The sequence below is a fragment of the Sphaeramia orbicularis genome, chromosome 19 (assembly GCF_902148855.1).
Source record: "Sphaeramia orbicularis chromosome 19, fSphaOr1.1, whole genome shotgun sequence".
Lineage (NCBI taxonomy): Eukaryota > Metazoa > Chordata > Actinopteri > Kurtiformes > Apogonidae > Sphaeramia > Sphaeramia orbicularis.
Window position 1 is genome coordinate 8,503,073 of NC_043975.1, and position 23,275 is coordinate 8,526,347.

Sequence of the window (23,275 nt, forward strand, 5' to 3'; positions counted from 1 at the left end):
CACTTTTCCCACTCTATCAATGCTGTTTATTTCTGAATGTGCGTTTGTTGTGTTGATATTAAAAATGAAGCATAAGGTACCAATCAGGGGATTTCAAACCTGCACTATGTAGGGCTGAAAGATATATCGTTATTGTATCTATATCTAGATATGAACATCCAAGATATTAATATCGAAAAAGCAACGATATAAACAATATAGATTTCTGCAGTTGAAAAAACATTTTCTGTAGTAAAATATTTGATTTGTAATTTATTTATTTGTACTTTATGTTAATGTTGATGACTGGCAGTGAGTTCTTATAAATAAAACTGCACTTTCCACATTCTTTTGTATTATGATGTTTGTATTTTTCTGAAAAATGCTTGGTTTTCACCGAACCCGTAGTCATATTGTATCGCATTGATATTGAGATATCTGGCATGAATATCAAGATATGAAATTTTGTCCATATCGTTCAGCCCTAGTACTATGATAAAGCTTCTAAATAAAAATATCTGAAAAAAAAAAAAAAAGATCTATATATCTGTACTTTATACTCCTTATATTCTCTGAATAAGCTCATTACTTTTTCTAACTAAACGAATGTGACAGTACGCAAAATACGTTGCTTCAGAGGGAAAATCAGTATGGTGGAGAGAAGGAGCACAGACTGTGTACAGGGTCAGTACCAGAGTCCTACACGGGTCCACTTTTTCCAAACATTTCCGCCCGTACCTACAAAGCCAAGTACCACAACCCGACCCATGACAATGCAAAATGTGGCGCCGGAGACACAAGCGTCTTAAAAGAGTTAAAGTGAGAAAACGTAGTGCGATATTTTTCTTGCCAACTGACCGGTAATAACAAATAAAACAAAGCAGAAAAGATCTGTGTTGAGCTGATATTGTTCTGAAAGAGCTGGTATGGGAACTGGAGAGCTGCAGATGTGTACACCTGCCGCCGCTCGTCTGTAGGGAATCGGCTTTCCGCTATTATTCTATATGAAAAACACCTTGGCTGATTCTTTGGCTACTTTCAGCGCGAAAATCTGAGAACCTTGTCACGTCTCTGCCTAGTAACCCAGTTTTCGGAGGCTTAAATAGGTCGCATGAGTCCTCTGGTACCGTCGTATATCCACCCGCCTTCATTCACACTGTGCAGTCATGGGAGTCTGTCATTTGCTCCGTGTGTGTGGAGGGAAAAATTAACACATTTCCCAATTAACCTAATTACAGTGAGGACAAACGAAGCAGGACAGGGTGAGATTGTTGGAGCAGTAGATTTGGGTTGTTAAACACTGTATTAAGCAAAAGTCCTGATCCAACATTAGGTTTGCTGGTTTACTAAAGTTCTAATGTCCACACATATTAATCCATTTCCTTTATCTGTTTATTTGACTGTTGTTAGTTTTCATATCCAACTAATTCTGTAAAGTCCTGTGAGGCAACCTTGTTGTGATATAGGGCTCTACAAATAAAACTGAATTGAACTGAATATGCATTTGTCTCTGTATTTAGATTCAATCAGGATAAACGTGAAGTAGGGATGTAACATTTACCGGTATAGTCATGAACCGTGGTAAGATTCCCGACGGCTAGTATTACCGTTTCAAATCCTAATTGTCATTAAAACCATGTTTAATAACCGCACTTTGAAAAACTCAGAGTGATGCTGCTCATCTCCTGAAAAAGCAGCAGCGCTCCAGGTTAGGGGTGTAAGAAAATATCAGTACCGCAATATATCACGATATTTCACGTCACGATACTGTATCGATATTAAAAGTACTGTATCGATATTTTTTAGTATTTATTTAAATGCAAACATGGCGGAGGTTCTTTTTAGTTTTTTTGTTTTTCAAACTCTTATTTCTACATTCACATGGGTATTTTGTTCTGTTGTTTGTATACTACAAAAGTAGTGCTGTGATATTGCAGGTCATAAATGTAGTTTTTTGAAATTGATAATGCTGCTTTGTTAAACAATGGATAATTCAAGCATCCTAAAAGCACTTTTTACTGTCTGAAAGAAAAATGTTTGTTTTTTTTATTGGGAATGCACAAAAATAATGTTCTGATGTTGGACAAATCAGAGAATGAACATTATGGATTCTTTTTTGCAACAGAAACAAACATCTAAGCAGGATCTTAAACTGTAATGTCTGTAAAACATTATTGATTTATTTACTTATTTATGTGGTTTTTTTTGTTCTGGTAAAGCCGCATGTTAAAACTTAATTGATCCAAATGCTGAACTGTAAGTTTTTCCAGGAAAGAATCTTGTAAAAAAAAGGAACAAAACAAAAAATATCGCCTTGCTAACAGTATTGTGACATATCGTGATATATCGTATCATGATCCTAGTATTGTGATTTGTATCGTATGGCCAAATTCTTGCCAATACACAGCCCTACTCCAGGTGCACATGCACAGTTTGCAATGTTTAGCCTCTGAAAACATGGCAGAAGGCACCCGCACAGACAGCACTCCGGAGATTCTCCCCCCACTAAAAGGACAAAGTTGGAAGTCTGGACATATTTTGGATTTTTATATGCACATCTGATTTCTGGATAAGGTACATGAAACAGTGAAAGTGTTCTTTCTGTACCAGTTCTTAAATCTGTAAGACTAGATCTAGTCTGAAGTGCTGAATGTAAAAAAAAAAAAAAAAAAAGTATTGTTGGTTCTTATTAGGGATGTAAACAATTAATCAACTATCAATGAATTGTCAATAAGAATTTGCTCGATTAAATTATTAATTGTCGGTTAATTGCCCTTTTCCACGGCGGGATTTGTGGTGTCGACAGTAGGGGGCGCCACTGCCCAAACGAGGCTTCATCTCGACTGAAATCTTGCTCCATCATGTTAGTGATGCAAACTCAGAAATGCCCATTTCTTCTAAACTGCCCCTCTTCAGATCCATTTATTTTATTTTATTTCTCTGTTGAATGTTCTTACTTCTACTCCATAAATGTCATTGCCTGTACTGTATCCAATGGTTCAATAAATCAATCATTAAGGAATATGACATACTTTTTTCATGAAGCATATAAACAATATTTAACTTTTATTCTTATAGACCCTATCAAAAGAGAAATTCAGGTTCTAAGGAAAATCGCCGCTCATCAGTTAATCGTTAATCGATCGATAAAGTCAACCAATTCATGATGAATGGATTATTCGATAATATGCATCCCTAGTTCTTATCTACAATTTATACAAAGTGCAGTTCCCTCTTACGGCCATAAGGTGCCATCTTTAACGCACATTTGTATGTTTGATGTTTACATGTTAATAATTTAATGTTTCTACCAACAGAAAGTACATTGTGCGCATATTTGTGTTATTTATGCAATAAATTATATACATTTTTCAAATCGGATTTTATATTTTTTTTGTGTTTTTTGGCCTTTTGTATTGATATAGTAGGTTAAAGTGAAAAAAATAACAGGCAGATGAGATAGATGAAGTTGTGTTGGAAAAAAAAAAAAAGATACCACACATGGGTATAGTAAGCATTTCTTTATATAGTATATAAAGGTAAAATAAAAAAAATACTCAAAAACAGCCAAAATAGGCTCAGACCTCTAAGGGTTAATGACTTTTAATGCTTTTTATTGACCTGCAGAAACCCTGAAATACATATGTTTGCTCATTTCAACCCTGCAGAAACAAAGGTAAAGGTGGGGTAAGACTTTGGAACACTACTGTGCTGTCGTCTTAAATTTGCTCCAACTATTTAATATTATAAACACGAGCCATGACTTTCCCAGTATTGACTTTATATTACTATTCTGTTCAGAGTCTGTTGATTTAAATTCTGATTTTACATCCTCCACAGGAAGAAGAAAAAATGAGTTAAGCTTGATATGATCTGTGGGGATAATTTCTGCAAATGAGGAATAACCTGCTCCGTTACAGACGTATTAACATGAACAAACACTGGGTACCTTTTTGTACATCTCGATCCAACACCTCATCAAACAGCTTCTCTTGGACAGCGGGCGGCAGGTCTTCTATATCTGCAAAGACACATGGGAAAGCGATTCTGTTTTCATGCTGATTATAAAGTAATGGTACGCTGCAACAAAAGCCATAGTAATGCTGCAGTAATGACACACAGAGGGGGATGTTCTTCGCTATTCCATTTACTGGCTGACATTTTATCAATGGCACACTGTAAGCACGAGCTCAGTACAGCATGTTGCCTTTTTGTGTGTATTGAACTGTGCGCATACAAAGCCAAACACTGGTGGCTATTCTCCAGCTCAATAGTGAATGGCACTGGCTTTGTCAAAAGAGAGAAAACCGACAGAGAGCCCTGCAGCTGGCCCAAGGCCAAACTCAGTCTGTAAAAGAACTACTCGGCATAACAAGAAAAAAAAAAAAATTCTAATCTATCAGTGGAGCCTGCATAATCTTTCATCCCAGCGGCAATGTCGCCTCTGAATCTGAATACAACTGGTAGCTCTGAAAAGCAAAGTGCATGTCACATCACTGAAAACACAATGCCACAGGGACACTGAGCTGCTGTTCTCTCAGCAATGCTGCGCGACAAGGCTGGCCGTCATCCTCTCAAAGCCCCAGTGGGGGGAAAACATTTACTTTGAAACGGTCGACATGTATTCTGACTATAAGAAAATAATGTCAGATCCATATGCGGCAGGAATGAAGGTGAGCTGTAACAAAGCCACAGAAGAATATGGCATGAATTAAACAAAAATCAACTATTACTTCCAGGAAAAATGAGCGGTTTGATGTCAAATCTTTTGTACACGTCCTGGTCAAAATAAAAAAAAAATTAAAAAGAAAACACAGTCTAATATTCAGGGGTCGTACACATTTTTCAAGGTCAAATTCAAGCCTTTTTCAAGATTCAAGAATGTTTACTGTCATTATGTGCAAATAACGAAATTTTCTGATAGGTAGCTCTCGGCTGGATAGAAATAAAAAAGTGAAAATATAAAAACACTCAAGAATATGCATGTATGTATGAGTGTATGTATTTTTTAGGGTCACTTTCAAATTTTTCCAGCACAGCACCTTATCACTGGGGTAAAATACATATCTACAATATCTACATATACTCATGATTTTTTTTTTTGCTTTTAATCACAATTATGTACATTGTATTATGCTATAAACATTTAAAATTATGCTTCATAATAGCAAGAAGTTTAGAAATTAAAGAAGTTTCACCAAAAAAAAAAAAAAAAAAGCAAAGCCACTTGGTTATCAGTTATCGGCCTCCTTGACTACTAATAATCACTATCGGCCCTGAAAAAACCATATCAGTCGATCTCTACTATAAACATCTAAAATTCTGTTTTATAATAGCAATAAAAAGGTTAGAAATTAAAGGAGAACACAAAGTTGTACCTGGAGGAAAATCCAAAATGATTTTTTCTCTATATTTAACCATCCTTAAGTGATTTATCACCATTTATTTCTAAAATTATCTTCTGTATTTTGCGTTTTTCAGTAAAAATCAGGTATTTTCCAACATTTAATTTTCTGATCATGTAGCTGTTCATAAAAGCTCAGAGTAAAGTTGAGGAAAAAGTGAGAAAAAGTGACTTTTTCAGCAAAAACAATCATTAACTGAACATAAACCAAGTGTGTCCATCCACTGTCATAATTAAACTCCATGGGTTTTACTGGTGAATCAATGCTGTAGAAGATGACTGTGTTTCCATGGCAAATACAGAGCCTCTGAACATCCAAATGGGTCATGTCTGATGAAAATTTCTATTATTCTATTTTTTATTTTTTTTTGTTTTATTTTTCCCCCTATGTTTTGTATTATGTTTGTGTCTGAAATAAAACTAAACTAAACAATGAAAAGATGAATAACTGTATTTTACACCAATTATTTAGTGGATCAACAGGGATTAAACAGTTTATATCAACAGATGATTTTGGTAGATGTTTGGGTCTTTATGGTTTCATTCCAGGTGAGGATTTTATTTTTTGGTAGTGTATATTACCAAGAATTAAAAATCTATATAGTTTTCTACAGCAGTTTTTTGGCCATGCAGTGTATATTTGAGTCATAAAGAAAACCCACAGCTCCTGTCATGTAAATTAGGTGTCTCAAACGTGGCCCGGGGGCCAAAACCGGACCGCCAAAAGGTCCAATCTGGCCCGTGGGATGAATTTACGAAGTGCAAAAATGACACTGAAGATATTAACAATCAAGGGTGTCAGACTTATTTTAGTTCAGGTTCCACATACAGACCAACAGGATCTAAAGTAAAATAAGAGCAAAATAACCTATAAATAGTGGCCATTTTTGTCGGTTCTAGGTTCAACTGGACTAGTTTTGCTCTTTTGAAGCAAAACTAGTCCAGTTGAATCTTGAAGAACTACCAAGAACAACTGAGAACCTGTTTTTTTTTTTTTTTTTTTAGTTCCAAACTTTTAACAATATTTTATGCCTGTAACCAAATAATATAATAGGCAATTTAATGTTTTTTTTTTTATTGCACTAAAACAAAGAGAAAAAGTTGTCATTATTTATAGGTTGTGATGCTATTACTTTACTGGTCCGGCCCACTTGAGATCCAATTGAGCTGAATGCGGAAATGAGTTTGACCCCCTAATATAAATCAATATTCTTGTATACATCACTGCTACTCTGGACCACCACACTGAGTACAATACATGACGGACAAAAGTCGCACAACGCTATTTTGCATGGTTTACGATGGACTGTAAGTCAAGTTTAAGTGAATAAATGAGTCAAAAACAACCCTGTAATAATGACAGCAGAGAGTTCACAACCCTACTGAGCCACACAATGAGTGATTTACATTCCAAGCAACCCAAAAAATTCCTGTTGGGAAATACTTGGAATTTTGGACGGCAAACAGTAAAGAACAGTGAGATAAAAATGTCTACAAGTTAAACCCCGTCAAAATAGACAGATAATATTGCAGATTAAGTATATTCTGTAGATCAGGGGTGTCAAACTCATTTTAGTTCAGGGGCCACATTCAGACCACTTTGATCTCAAGTGGGTCGGACCAGTGAAATAATAGTGTAATAATCTATAAATAATGACAACCAAATGTTCTCTTTGTTTTGGTGCCAAAAAAAAAAAACCAAAACATTAAATTATGAAAATATTTACAATTACAAACCATACTTTCAAAAAAAAAAAAAGATGTGAATAACCTGAAAAAACTAAATAATAGCAATTTTAACCAAATTATGCCCCAACTTATTATTTATACATGTACATTATACACAATGTTACTCAAATAATTAGTAATAGGCATAATATTGTTAACATTTTGGAGTTTGGAACTAAAATAAGAACAATTTCTACAACATCAAGTCTCATCTTATTATTAACACAACTTACAAATAACAATGAATCTACAAATGCACAAAACATTTAATAAAAGACAAAATATTATTAACCCTTTGGGGTCCACGGTCATGGCCACGTGACTGAATCACATGACATTTTCAACACGTCGTAGACCACTGGAGAAAACGCCTATGTAAAAACATGCTTTTATGTCAAATATTTGAGTATAGTTTTAATTTATTACAATTTTGATTTTATATACCTAACATTTGGAACCAATATTCACTTTTAAAGTCTATGAAAATGTTCATTCAGCATCTTTGTGTTATTTATGCAATACATTATATAAATAAAAATAATAGGCAGATGAGATAGATGAAGTTGTGCTGAAAAAAAAAAAAGAAAGCAAAGATGGGTATTGTAAACATTTCTTTATATAGTATATAAAGGCAAAATCAAAAGTACTCAAAAACAGCCAAAATAGGCTCAGACCCCTAAGGGTTAAAATGACACTTAATTTTCTTTATACATTTCAGATTCATATTTTAATGTTAAAGGATAGTTTGTAAATATAAATCTTTTCATGTCCTTTTACTTTTTTACACTAAAACAAATAGAAAAACTTGGAGTTGTCATTATTTACAGGTTATTATGCTATTATTTTACTTGGTCTGCATGTGACTCTTGACCTAAAATTGTGAATACCTTCAGTGTTATTTTTGTACTTCCCAATTTCATCCCATGGGCCAGATTGGAACCTTTGGCGGGCTGGTTTTGGCCCACGGGCCGCATGTTTGACACCCCTACTTTATATTATGTAGATTTCAACACATCACTGGTATGTGTTGTCGCCGATAGAAATCTAATACACTGATTTATGGACCCACAGATGTAATAAAAATGGGATAATCACAGCACAGCTTACTAGGGAGTGTCCGCTGTAGAAAAATGTTGTCATATGTGGGTAAAATAGGCTTAAATAAACACTTCTATACCCATACGAATGCCTTTTGTTGTATCAGTACACGCAACGTCCAGAAATATATATTTGAATAGTTCAAGCCGGTTTTTTTTTTTTTTTTTTTTTTTTTTAAAGGGAGCAGCTGAAGGTCATTTTACGCCAATTTTGACAGCAGAAATCTTCCCTGGAGGCAAAGACACCTCTCCAAAAGTGCTGCTTCTCTCAAGTGTCAAATGTGACTATGACCTGAAAAACAAATTCTCTGTTTGGCAGATTTATTAGACTCAAACGACCATGCATGTTTGAGCCAGTGGGACCAGAAACTACCACAATCTATCCAAGAATAAACCCCATTCCTCTAAATCTGCAACAGAATGACCATTTTTTTCCTCCATAATCCCAAATTAGTAACATGTATTTATGACTATCGTAAAAGAGCCTCAGGATACCAATAAAAAAAAAAAACAAAAAAAATAAGAGATAGCTTTGGCACAGATGAAACGAGCAGCCATACTGTACATGCCACTGTAAAATATCATTTAGTTTTATGATTTATTTAAGTAGCAGGTGTAGTAAATCAATGCAAATGCCTTCTAGATGTTCTACTGAATGATTTAGCTGTGATTTCTATCCAACCCAATAAATCTTTAATAGAAAAAAAAAACAAAAAAACAAAAAAAAAAAAAACAGGATGGACGTGTATCTCAGCGGCATGTTCTATCATAAATCAATAACTTGAATTTGCGAGGTTGTCAGGTTCTGTCTCTATGTTAGAGTCCTGTGGTCCTGATGCAGGAGATCAATCTTCCAATACACAACTAATTAAATGAAAGTCCATATATAAATATACAGGGTGAGTCAGAAAAAACGCTCTTTTCATTTAAAGAAATTGTACCACTGAAATGGAAATGCTTATTTTTCTTTTGATCATCCAGTCATATTGATGTGGTTATTGAGCATGTCTGGCGACTGAATCATTGATTCATGGCATAGCATAACAGAGGGAATGTCCATTGTTTATTGTGCACCGAAATATCTGCCAACACAGTTTATGCCACCGTGAATGAAATTGAAATTGTCAACCATTACAGCATGTTTACTCGCCATCAAAATGTTTTGTCTCAACGAAGTCGTCCGGCACGACCTTCAACCTGGCTACCATTCAGATTGATGCAAATCTGTGCTCGTTGTCGCGTCTCTAACACAGCTCTTCTCGCCATTCGTGTTCATCGTAGGGCTTGGATTTCAGCCGTGATGCGATTTCGGAGTTCCTGAAGAGTTTGTGGAACAGTCTGATACACACGGTTTTTAAGATACCCCCACAAGAAAAAATCAAGGGGGGTCAAGTCCGGGGATCTAGGTGGCCACTCTCTCACCTGACCCAAACAGACAACTCGATGAGGAAATAATACCTGCAATCGCTGTGGTCTTGCCATGATGAAAACTCCCTGGGCACCTATGTCCTGAGTGTGAAAGCAAAGCCCCGACTCCTGTAATTGTTGTCAATTTCAAGTTTGTTCACTGTGGCATACATTGTGTTGGCAGGTATTTCAGTGCCCAATAAACAATGGACCTTCTCTCTCTTATGCAATGCAATAAATCTATGACTACATCACCAGACATGCTCAATAACCACATCAATATGACTGTATGGTCAAAAGAAAAATCAGTGTTTCCGTTTTAGCAGTACAATTTCTTTAAATGGAAAGAGCGTTTTTTCTGACTCACCCTGTATATACAGTCACAGAAAAAATTATTAGACCACCCTTGTTTTCTTCAATTTCTTGTTCATTTTAATGCCTGGTACAACTAAAGGTACATTTGTTTGGACAAATATAATGACAACAACAAAAACAGCTCGTAAGAGTTTAATTTCAGAGCTGATATCTATCCGTTTTCCATGGTTTTCTTGATAATAACCAAAATCACTTCAGTTCTTACATCAATATCTATGGCATTGTACTGACAAAAACAGTGTTTTTAGACATTCCATGTTTTCTTTTCTGTTTTTAGTCACATGATACACACAGGAGTTAGTACTTGATTGCATAACCATTGTTTTTGATGACTTTTGATGGTCTAATAATTTTTCCTGTGACCGTATAACTTCCTATCAGTGTTCAATGGTAACTAAAATGATATCTCAAAGCGTTTCCATGTTATAAGCCAGTAAAATATGGCTCATTATAAGTAAACGCAAATTTTTAACATTTCAAAAATTTATCAAAAATTCAAAAATAATAATTTCTCAGAAACGTGAACTAACTTTGTAGACATTGCCCCAAAGAAGCTACGAACAAAATTTGAAATGAATCCGACCAGTAGTTTTGGTGAAGAAGATTATTGACATGTAGACATTAGTGGCTTTTCCATTGGACACATGCGCAAAACTTTACCGATATTTACTAAACATCGAAAAACAGAAGTGGTTAATGTCGGTTTTTCCATTGAATCACAAATGCGATGACTTGTTTATTTATTATCGCGAGAAGACACAAGACATTCCATAAAGACATTCCATAAACATGGCAACAAACGTTGATTTACAGATATATTCATTATTACTATATATTACCCCTCTACCTTGTATTAATTATAAATGATTCAGTTTCCCGGTGTGTCCACACATACCGCACCATGTTTCTTTTAAGACTCTTCTTCCTTGCTTGTTGTAACGTCTGTCAACATCTTTTTTTTTTTTTTCATTCGCATGACTCTAGTTGCGGAAAAAAGTCTTTCCATTGCAGTTTTGTGTGATATACCATTTGCACTACACCTGAAAAACCGCCTCTTGCCAGCGCATAAACTTTTAATCTAAACATGAGAGTTTTGGTGAAATTGACGTTATTCCATTACGCAAATTTTATATTCATTGTTATATTCACACAATTTGAGGGTCAATGGAAAAGCAACTATTGGTGACCTTGAGTTTGACCCTTCAAGGTCACTCAAGGTCAAAGGTCATGGACCCAAGTGAAAGTCCATACATAACTTCCTATCAGTGCTCAATAGTAACTATATGAATATCTGTAACTACTTACATGTTATAAACCATCCAAACATGGACCAATATAAGTAAAGTCAAATTTGAAATATTTAAAAAATTTACCAAAAATCAAAAAATCAAAATTTCTAAAACTCTGAACAAACTTTGTAGACATTGTCCCGAGGAAGATAGGAGTAAAATTTGAAATTCATCCAACCTGTAGTTTCATGAGAGAAGATGATTAAAGAAATTGCATAAATCATACAGTATAAAAGTATTTGCAGCCGATCCCTGAATAACCACAACTATTCAGATAAATACAGTGTAATATTAACTATCAATCATCATGTATGGACAACATCATAAACAGTAAACTGCTCAGTTGTGTGGGTGTTGTTCTGAGATGATAACTAAGGCGGCGAGTAAAGCACAAACAAATGAAATGAATGCACATATTTGCCGAGCGTACCTGCAGGTAAGGTGAACGTGACCAGGTCGCTGAGGAAATAACAGGCGAAGTCTCCCTTGCGTTGATGAAGCGAGGCTGCGATTTCCCTGCGGATCTGCTCCGTCAGCTCTGGACACACCATGGACGGGATGCACTTCGCCGCCTGCTGGTTCACCTAAAACACACACAATAATGTCCTCATTAGGGACGGGAATGGAGACCCCAGACCTTGTAGAGACCCGGTTCCCAGTAGCTCAGTTTCATGGAATTTTCTTTCTCAGTGCATGAATAAAATATCTGAATCTGAATCATTAGTCTGCTGCTTAACAGTTCCGCTTATTAGTTTTGCGATATTGTCCAGGTTCTATTGATACTCTTAATGTTATCGCTATTTAAATGTCAACCTGCGTTCACTATTATGTATGAATAATCTCCATATGGCTACAATTACATTGAACTGACGACCAGGCTCTTTTTTCATTAAAGCCCTTTTTGGTTTTCAATCAGAATACTCTCCTTTTCCTTCCTTTTTCTTCCCAAAACTTTTCAGCTCAAGACCCCAAGGACACAAACGCAAAACACATTACGAATTGTAATAAATCTACATTTATATTCAATAAAATTTGTGCTGTAAAACTGTCTCTGAAAGTTGCTTTAACTCTTTTACATCGTTTTCATCTCATCTCATCTTGAACATCATTTCGGTCGCTACATCATGTTTGTCTTTTTACTATTGACGCTTCTTTCACATGGCTTTTTTTAAGGCAAACATTTATTAACTTTTCTGTCTTTATTAATCAGGAATGAATTTAAATGAGATATTATTGAGATATTTATTTATTGTTTTTTTTTTTGTTTTTTTTTACTTTGCCAGTTGGAAAAATGTATAAAAATAGCTCCACAACCCATTTTTGGTCCTGAAATTAAGCACACTTCTAATTTAACTTGGATAAAACTGAATAACTACTTTAATGTTTTACTTAATTGCCTAAAAAAAAGCTCTCACACTCCTTTAACTACCCCTTTATAACATTCTATGAGTTTTATTTGAGTTGAATCCAAAATGTTAGTGTATATGTGACACTGAAGAGCTAATACAAACAAACATTTGTACTATAATTTACTCCCTATTCCAATGAAAATCGAATCAATAATGGAACCAGAATCGTTAAATTCTTACCAAATCTCATCCATTAGTCTTCATATTCATTCATTACCTCAGTTAATTATGAAACTAAACTAGTTATTATGTTAATATCATCACCATTACTACAGCTGTTGTCAATGATAAGGATTTTTTTCCCTTCTTTTTGTTTTATTACCATTTATTGTTGTTACCAATAGGGCTGTGTATTGGCAAGAGCCCTGCAATACGATACAAATCACAATACAACATATTACGATATATCACGATACTGTTAAAAAGGCAATTTTTTTGTTTCTTTTTTTTTTTTTTGAAGGATTATTTCCTTGAAGAATTGAATTCTACCAGAAATCTGCACAAATACTAAACACATTTTTATTTGATCCCAACAGGATCCAATGTTTTAATCACAAAATGTTCCTGTGTTCAAACTGAAATTCTGTTTTACAGACATTACAGTTTAAGATCCTGTTCAAATGTTCATATTCTATTAGTTAAGAACTAACATCAGAACATTATTTTAGTTCAATCCCAAGGAAGGAACTGACATTATTTCATAAAAGAGTGATTAATAAGAATAAAAGAAAAAAATAAACAAAAAAATGAACCTCTGCCATATCTGCATTTGAATAAATACCTAAAAATCTCGATACAGTACTTTTTAATATCGATACAGTATTGTGAAATGAAATATCGCAATATATTGCAGAACTGATATTTTCTAACACCCCTAGTTACCAACTCTTTTGTCTTTTCTTGTATGTTTTCTCTCTCTCTCACACACACACACACACACACACCCACCCACCAATGTATAATTACGAATATGTAATTAGCATCTGTTTTTGTTTTGTCTTATTTGTTGTCATGTCTTTCACACGTTTTATTATATACTGCTCACTTAATAATTTTTTTAAAAAGGCCAGTATGTTTATAATTATAATTAAAAAAAAACATATTTCGTCACAATACAAAAAAAAAAAAAACTAAGATGAAACTAAACCCCAGCTGAGGTACATGAAGTTCACCGAGGATGCTGATGTTTTTATTTTACATTTTTCAAGACAATCACCACAACACCCACATCTACCTGACATCTGTAGCTTCTATTGTATGTACAGTATTTATTAGAATGCAGATTAAACAGTGTGACGGGCTGTGAAGAGGCTGTCGGGTCCATTCTAACTTAAGTCTCTGGGCCTTTTCTAATCACCACTTGCCCTTCTTCACCAACCACATCATCTCTGCAGCATCACGTCCATTAGGACCCAGTGACGGGACCGCAGCCGGGCTAATCCTCCACCTAATCCTCAAAGTGCACTTCCGCTGTAATTATAGACATGGCACGCATCTGCTATATATCATCTACACTGGGTCAGAACAGTTATAGACTGAGGTGGTTGATGGGGGGGGGGGGGGGCAAGTACAGGATAAAGCTCCGATCTGCCTGCACTTGTCATTCAGCTGCAGTGACGTACTTAAGTATAGATCCGTGCATAAAACGAGTTATATTTAGGTACGTGTGCGAAATAAACGGACTTAATGACATATTCTGTAAACTTCCCCTGGTGTAGGACAAATAAAGGATTACTTTATCTTATCTTAGTCCGGATTTTCTTTTTAAGTAGTGGTAATAGAACAGTTGGAACCAGCACAGAAGCGAAGTAACGTACAACTGCGGATGGGTGGTAGAAAACATCGGTTGTGCAATATATCGTGATATTTAATTTCACAATACTGTATCGATATTAAAAAAGTACTGTATCGATATTTTTAGGTATTTATTTAAATGCAGATATGGCGCAGGTTCATTTTTGTTTTTTGTTTTTCTTTATTGTTTTATATCTTATTTATTATTATTTAACACTGTTTTATTAAATAATGGTTATTTGAAGCCTCCTAAAAGCACTTTTTACTGTCTGAGAGAGGCAGATGTCAGCTCCTTTGGAAACTAGGAGAATTAGAAAAATTTTGTGATATAGCATTCGATCCTGCTCTGATCAAATAAAAATGTGTTAAATATTTGTGCATATTTCTGGTGTAATTCAATTCTTCCAGGAAATAATCTTAAAAAAAAAAGAAACAAACAAAAAATGGCCTTTTTAACAGTATCATGATATATCTTGATATATATCGTATCGTGATCCCAATTTTGTGATTTGTATCATATCACCAGATCTTTGCCAATACACACCCCTACTACTGTGGATGGGAACCAAGGTTATAATAGTTTTGGATTTTTCATTAGAGTTGAGTTTTATTTGGTTTTCGCTTTTTTTTTTTTCTCTTCAGTTCAGTTTAAATTAGTTTTAAAGAGCAGGTTTGCTAGTTTTTATTTGTTTGCGTTTTTTTCTAAATGCTTAGTTTTAGTTTTTTCGCCTCTTTTATCTACCTCGCTGGCATATTCACATAAATCCCATACAGGACTCTGCTGCTTTCTCCCAGTTTTAGTCTCCATGTTGTCAGGTAGTGAAGACGACTCTAAACGAAAAGTGACGTGAAGTGTTGTATGGTGGCGCCAGCTAAAATTGCTCTTGCGAAATAAATCGATTACTAATCAACCTGACATTGACGAAGATGAAAACGAAAAAAATTGTATCCATAATTTTTATATATTTTAGTCAGTTTTGTAAGCACACAATACAGTTTGAGTTATTTATCTTTTTTTCTTTTAATTATAGTTTTTATTTATTTCAGTTACCGAAAATGTTTTTTTCCGTTCTAGTTTTCATCATTTCGTTAACAGTAATAACGTTAATGGGAACAACAAAAAAAGATATTTAGGACCCCTAAAATTATAAAATATCTATGCTTTTTCCAGGATATTTTCACCATAACAGGTAATTAATAGCTGTAATATTTCTTTCCTCAATCACATCAAATTCATTTGACAAAAATAGCTATTTTACCTCATTTGTGTTAATAATTTAGTTTGTTAATTATGTTGGATTCAAACCATCATATTAAAATGAGTCACATAGCAACAGGCAAACTGATCAATGAAGTAGTAAATCAACTTGTTTTTCACAGTAAAAATGGGGCTTTAAAATAAATCTCTAAGGTTTTCAGCTCGCATCGGCGCTTCCTGATGACATGCTCAATTAAAGATGACGTGGCAACGATGTGGCAATTACGCTCAATTTGTGTGGAAAGTGCAGATGTTAAACTAGTACTGTGAAGTCGATTATGTTGAAAGCACACGGAAAACCAAATTTACGAGACACAATAAAAAAACACTGTCAGCAATAGTGCTATTATGTTGGGTGTGTTCGGCACAGGTAGAAACAGTAAAAATGGGCTTCTAAGTAAAATTCTTGCAAGCAGGAAGTGTTTGCATGAAAGGAAACATATCACCGCGTTTCTATTGGTGGAAAAGTGCACCACATGGACCAATCAGAGACGTCCATACTGTGTCGTGCGCAATCTAACTAATATAACTTTTATACCTACTAGTCATCTCCATCTTACGTCAATTTCCACTTAATTTGTAATTCTAGTAACTGAAAAGTGACTAGAATTTTAGTATTTCCCCCTATTATTTTATTATTTTCATTATTTAATTATTTATTACTAAATTATTTTTGCACATTTGTACATGGTTGAATAAATGTTCTAAGCTGTTCAAATGTTGTTTATGTAATGAACAGGATCTGACAATACATTCCACGATGCACATCGCTTTTACACACCCGTTTTTTGTCTTGTTTTTTTTTACACACCCTGTTCCTCCATCTCTGCCTAATACACTGCCTTTGACTGGTTTTAAAGAGCGTTAAAAATCTGGAATCAAGGCTGTTGGTCTGGACATTTCAACCAATTCCTTCCTACCTTTGGGTGTAAATGAACAATTTTGGAATTTTGAACTTGCATATATTGTGCGAATGCTTGAAATAAACAAATGAATGAATTAATGAATGATTGTACATGTTTTTTTTCAATGTTTCCAAAAGCTTTTATTATTGTAAAACTCTAATTATGTGACTGTATCGCTGCTGTCTTGGCCAGGTCTCAAACTCAATGGAACCAACCTGGTTAAATGAAGGTTAAATAAAAACGAATAAAAAAAAAAAAATCACAAGTTACAGTATAATAACAATAGTTGGTAGCAAGAAAAAGCTGACAGACAATGAATCAGCCAATAATACCCCTGGAAAAATTACACACGTCGGAAATTAAATACCTATATATTGTCTACTCACACCATTAGTAAACAGATTAATAACCACTGAAGTGAACACCTGAGCTCAATTGTATGTGTATAAATAAACCAATAGTTAATTTCAAAGGCAGTTCATTTCAGTGTAATTTCTGTGAACCAACACAATTACCCGCCTCATACATTTGCCGTAAGGCGTAATTTATAATCCCTAAGGCAAATACTAATTGTTGTAAATGCACCGTAGAATATAGAGCAATGAAAATGTGGTGTTCTACCACGATAAATAAATAGCTTTTATTATCCCATAGGGAAATTTGTGCACTGTGTGTTCTATGTGGCACCTCAACAGAAGAACATACATAACCACACACACCATCTCTGACTGAATTATCCTAATTAACGCCTAAACATCCCCAACATCTGAAAGCAAACACTGATTTAAATGTTCAATAACTTCTGAAGCATTTATATTATCAATACATGCAAATAATGCAGTTAAACTGCTGTTTCTCAAATGTACCAGAATGCACTGTCTTCTTATGCGTGTTGTTTGTATTGCCTTTTTTTTTTCCTCTATGGGTTCTGTCTGTTTATCATGTCCGGTATCAATCTTTGTATTATGAACACAGTACTTGAAATTATAAATGTTATATTTGTTACATTTTGAAAAGTTCTATAAATGCTGAAAAGTTCTATGCATAAACTTTTTTTTTAAATGTAGTTTCTCAGTTTCTCATATGTATAAAGGTGTGTAAATTGTGTCGTAGCTGACAGTACAAATATGATGGGATTCTGGAGTGTAAAACTTTCCATGTTTCTATTTTAAACTCATTCATTCATTCATTCATCTTCCAAAACACCTAACCTCTTATGTCCTGGATCATCTGTTTCCAGAATAATTTCAATATAAAACAAAACAATGGATTAGCCAATAGCAGAAATTTCCTTCATATAAAACCAAGTTATGAACAGAAAACAGTAAAGATAATAATCATCACCTTTATTTTTCCACTTCTTTGGCTCGCTCAGAGTTGTAGCGGTAGAAAAGTAATACTTGTACTGTTGGATCTGCTTAGTGTTAGCTTAGCGCTGCAAAGTTTGTCACATTGGTTTGATGTTTTATTCAGTTATACATGACATACGCTGGTCTCAGACTGTTAGCTCGTTTTAGATATTTGCCCCTGACGTGTCTGTGGTGAGCGTTCTGAATGTATGATTTTTTTTTTTTTTTTTTTTTTTAAACATTCATAAAAATTCCACCGTTTGATCCATTAGAAAAATGTCAAAATGTGCTGATAGAATCGACCTTGTTCTGTGTAATGGGGGGCAAAACACAGAGCAGCGAGTGAGACTGACTCGCTATAAAAATAGACAGTTTGGGCTTTTTTTTTTTTTTTTTTTTTTTTTTTTTTTTTACACTGTTCTCCATTTTTTCCGTGTGTTTTTACTGTTGTTTGCAGCATTGTTGTGATTTTCCTTTATTTTTTTTTACTGTGTTTTTGCAGGGTTTTGACCATGTAATTGTAAAGCAAAACAGGGAAATATTTTAAAATGCATAATTCCATTTAAAAAAGCAAAATATCACTCCTTTTAAGCACACTGACCTCTGTGAGCAGGATGGCTAGCATGTCCTGCCTCTGAAAGCGGATGGCGAGATGGACCAACGTGAAGCCCACGTCGAACGCTGAAGACCGGTTGAGAAGCTGCACCTCGTCCGCCGTGAGCTGACGGGCGATGTCGCCGCCAGACGACTTGTAGGCTTCCACCGCCGCCAGGTCTCCCTCCACTACACCTGCAGAAGAAGAAGAAGAAAACGAAGGGGGAAAATTTATGTTGATGCCACATGTCAAATTGAATACGCGCCTCGCTGTACTGAAGCAGTCACCCTTCAGGCGTTCAGAACGTCACGTCTGACACTGACATAAGTGACAGGACTGTTCCCAAAGCGATTTGTATTTTTCACCCGTCACATTTCAAGCTTCTACAGAGCCCGCCCCTGTCATCGCGAGACATATTAACATGTCTAAAGAAAGCAAATTAATGTCGAAAGCAATGGGAATCCTTTTAAAACAGGCCTGTGCTTTGTAAATGGATTAGGCTGGCTTTTGGAGCCGCTCCAGCTCCGTGTCCTCGCTCGTAATAGACGCTAGATGTAACAGACAGCTTGCCACGTTCAATGGAAGAACTAAAGAAACATCAATCAAACACTGTGGCGCAAACACATACTGTACATAGCTGCTGCCAATCAGTATTAATATCTAAGAGGAATTTGCATTTATGATTTAGATGAAGGGGGGGTAGGGGGCATGAAAGAAATACAGTCGGAACTACAGAGAGCGGACGAGGCTTTGACGTCCATCTCCAGCTCCGATGACCTCTGGAATTAGCCGCTAGCTAGCCCCATTGTGAGAACAGTTATCACAGTGTCAGGCTTCTAACAGGCAGAACAGTGTAGCTTATAATGACGATCAGAGCGAGCTGTGTCAGACAGAGGACAGTCTGTGCAGATTAGCGTCCTCCCCCTCATGAGGACCCAGTAGTCTCAACATCTGTTATGAGTGAAATGAGCAGCGGCGAGGTAGCACGGTGACCCGCCGAAGTGCTGGCTAATTTTAAAGAGACGGCCTCGTGTGAAGACGTTCTCTGGCAACACAGAGGGGAGGACATTTAGGACAGGTTACCTTGAGAGGACCTGAGCTGCGACATGCCAAGTACACAGCGTATCCATTTACACAAGCTGGATGTTCATTTATAAACACTGACCCTTCAACTGATGCCAAGTGCTTATGGCTAATGTGGAGTTGAAGATTTCATAAGGAGTATCCGGGACGATGGATTAATAAATAAAGAGTCTTAATTAACAGATTTAATTCGGCTACTTCACATAACAGCTGTCGCGAGGAGGATCGTGTCAGCGTAGAGGTCCGGCAAAGATCAAAGTGTACCTCGGCTAAAATTTGCTTACAGGTCTTATTTATGTCTTTGTGCATAAGAAATCAATATAAGTGAATCCCCAAAGGAACTTTGTGTTGGTAAATGCAAGTTCTGCAAATTTACAGGATTTCAGTTCTGTTGCAACATGTTGATGCTCATATGAACTATGTTTTCAGGTCAAAAATGTCCAATTTCATTATAATTAATGCTATATTTTCATGTCACAAATGGCCAAGGTATATTTTAACTGAATTTACCTGAAAAACAAATATTCTATTCTTTTAGATTCCCCAGTTTTTCTTACAAGATTCTATCCTACATATCTCAGGTTTTATTTTTACAGGTTGCAATATGGAGTATGGTGCTGATCCATCCTGCTTATGTTACGCCGATACATACATGAAGAATGTCACACGTCACTTTTTAAATCAACAGTTTTCTAATAATAAGCATTTTGATAAAGAAATAGCAATTCTATATTGTTATTTACTCTTAGGTATGATGATAAACGATGCAATAAATAATTCTGATCCTAGTTTTTGCACAGGGATCATTAGTGTAAACAGTGACATGGCTGCCGAGCATCAGTATGATGGGATCTGTAACAACCATGTCACATCCGTCCACTGCCACATTTTGTGTTTTTGTGTCAGCTGTTATTGTTTTAGATCCACAATACTAACATTTATGAATAAGAGGAGAATTAGCAATAGTAAGTATATAAGTTTATTACTAATAAAGTACTGGTACTGACCAGAGCATCATGGGTAATGTCACATCCGTCCACCAGCAAAAGTTTTCACATACACGTGCTATTCAAAATCCAACACTTCTGAAAATAGAGCTTCCACTGTCAAATAATATCAGTAGTCTGTGCACAAATGTATTAGCATTATTTCAACACAGTTCTATGCATTTCTTACAACTTTTTTTTTTTTGACAAAAATGGCCACTCATTTGACCCCCTAAGTAAGTTTTAACCAACCTGTACTGGTTATGCTTATGACATGGATTGTGCTTTGTGTATTACTTATAAATAAGAGAGGCACAAATACAGTAAAATATATATATATATATATATATATACACACATACATATACACACATACATATACACACATACATACACACAGGGTGGGGAAGCAAAATTGACAATATTTTGAGGCAGGGATTGAAAGACAGTGTATGACCAATTAGTTTATTGAAAGTCATGAGAATTTATTTGCCACAAGAAAACTGACATAATAGAAAATGTTTTTATTCTATGTGTCCTCCTTCTTTCTCAATAACTGCCTTCACACGCTTCCTGAAACTTGCGCAAGTGTTCCTCAAATATTCAGGTGACAACTTCTCCCATTCTTCTTTAATAGTATCTTCCAGACTTTCTCCTAATAGTTTTGCTCATAGTCATTCTCTTCTTTCCATTATAAACAGTCTTTATGGACACTCCAACTATTTTTGAAATCTCCTTTGGTGTGACGAGTGCATTCAGCAAATCACACACTCTTTGACGTTTGCTTTCCTGATTACTCATATGGGCAAAAGTTTCTGAAAAGGTATGGATAATAGTGTTAGGTATGATTATGACATCAATATATGTTTGGTTTTAAAACAATTGACGTAGTGCCTGCTGAGAAAAAACAACTACATGTTCATTGTAAATTTGGCTTCCCCACCCTGTATGTATGTATGTGTATATATATATATATATATATATATATATATATATATATATATATATATATATATATACATATACATATATACATATGCAGCTCTGGAAAAAATTAAGAGACCACTGAATTTTCCTGTGAAATCAGCATGTGTGCATGTACAGCGGTGTGCGAAAATATTAGAACACTAGTCAAATCTTAAGAAACTGGTGGTTTATTTGTTCCCAGAGCCTGAATTTCACTTTTTTGCCATTGCAAAAGGTAAAGGCAAAGGTACTGAGAATATTTCACCTACAAATTTATCAGTCCAGTCCTTTTATTTTACATTTTACTCTAATATTTAGTGCGGCCCCCCTTGGCAACAATCACAGCAGCGCATCTTTCTGGCATTGCGTCGATGTATTTTCTGAGAGTTTCAACCCCAATGTCATTCCACGCTCTCAGAAGCTCATTCCAGAGGGTTTCCTTAGATGACAGCCATTCCATTCCTGTGTCTGTTGAATTCCAACACAAGCACACCTTAATCTGCTGAATAAACACCTGATCCATGTCTTATTTAAGAAGGAGAAGTATAAAAACCACTACTGTGACTGTCACTATCTTCTTACAATAGGCAAAAACAGTGCTATCAGTACCGCAAAAGTAACTGGAATCCAAAAATAACTATTGGAAACTATTGGACGTCTGCTCTCTGACAATGTTCCCAAACTCTGAGAACTGGTTCTTCTATCAGGACAAAGCTCCTGGCCTCAAAGGTGTGGATGACAGACCACCAGATGAAGACCCTGTCATGTCCAGCCCAATCTCTAGACCTGGACCCACTTTGAAAACTCCTGGAGGAACATGGATGGTCCAAGCCATGGAATATGTCTGAGCTTCTTGAATTTCTCTGCCAGGAGATGCATAAAGTCATCCAACAGCAATGAAAGCTGTCACTGAAGATCAGGGTTATTCCACCAAATATTGATGTCTGAACTTTTAGCAAGTTACAACATTAGTATTGTGTTATTTAGAAATTAATATGAACCTGTATTTTTTTTGCATTATTTGAGGTCTGAAAACACCTGCATCTTTTTGTTACTTTGACCATGTGTCGTGTTCTGCAAATAAACGCTCTAAATAACAATATTTTTATTTGGAATTCGTGAGCAATATTGTCGGAAGTTTAGAGAATGTAGAGAATGAACAAAAATGTTAAATTTACTCAAACACATACCTATAAATGGTCAAATCAGAGAAAGTGATAATTTTGCAGTGGTCTCTTATTTTTTTCCAGAGCTGCACATTATATATCAGCATAAATGCACCACACCGGACCTTTTTATTACATGAATCACAGGTGGGGGCAGAACCTATGGGGATCAGCCATTGTGACGTACGTACAAGTGACGTACCATCTTTGTTTCCAGGTGATGGAGTGTGAGTAAACAAACAGCAGTCAGTGAGCGAGATTGAGTGGAAAGCACATGTTCGCTCTTGTTTGTGTAGTCGTATGCTTTGCTCTCCACCATTGTCCTAGAGACGTGACCCAGCACTGGCCGATAATGCGTCATCTTAGACTGATGTCTGCTGCATGGGGTCGGTGACTAGTCCACCGCAGCCCAGGTAACAGGACAAATCAACATTACTGTGTCACTACTGGAGCTGGAACCACCCGTGAAGGAGGAAACATGTCGT

At 35.6% G+C, this 23,275-nt stretch overlaps 1 protein-coding gene across 1 annotated transcript in view; it reads right to left on the bottom strand.

Moving 5' to 3' along the window:
• zranb1a (zinc finger, RAN-binding domain containing 1a) overlaps window positions 1–23,275 on the bottom strand; it is a 44,930-nt gene that overhangs the window by 15,942 nt on the left and 5,713 nt on the right. The window contains exons 3-5 of the mRNA XM_030121600.1: window positions 18,596–18,783; window positions 11,710–11,863; window positions 3,929–4,000 (exon numbers count right to left, since the gene is read on the bottom strand). Of these exons, the coding sequence (XP_029977460.1) occupies window positions 3,929–4,000; window positions 11,710–11,863; window positions 18,596–18,783 (414 nt within the window). The remainder of the gene's footprint in view (window positions 1–3,928; window positions 4,001–11,709; window positions 11,864–18,595; window positions 18,784–23,275) is intronic.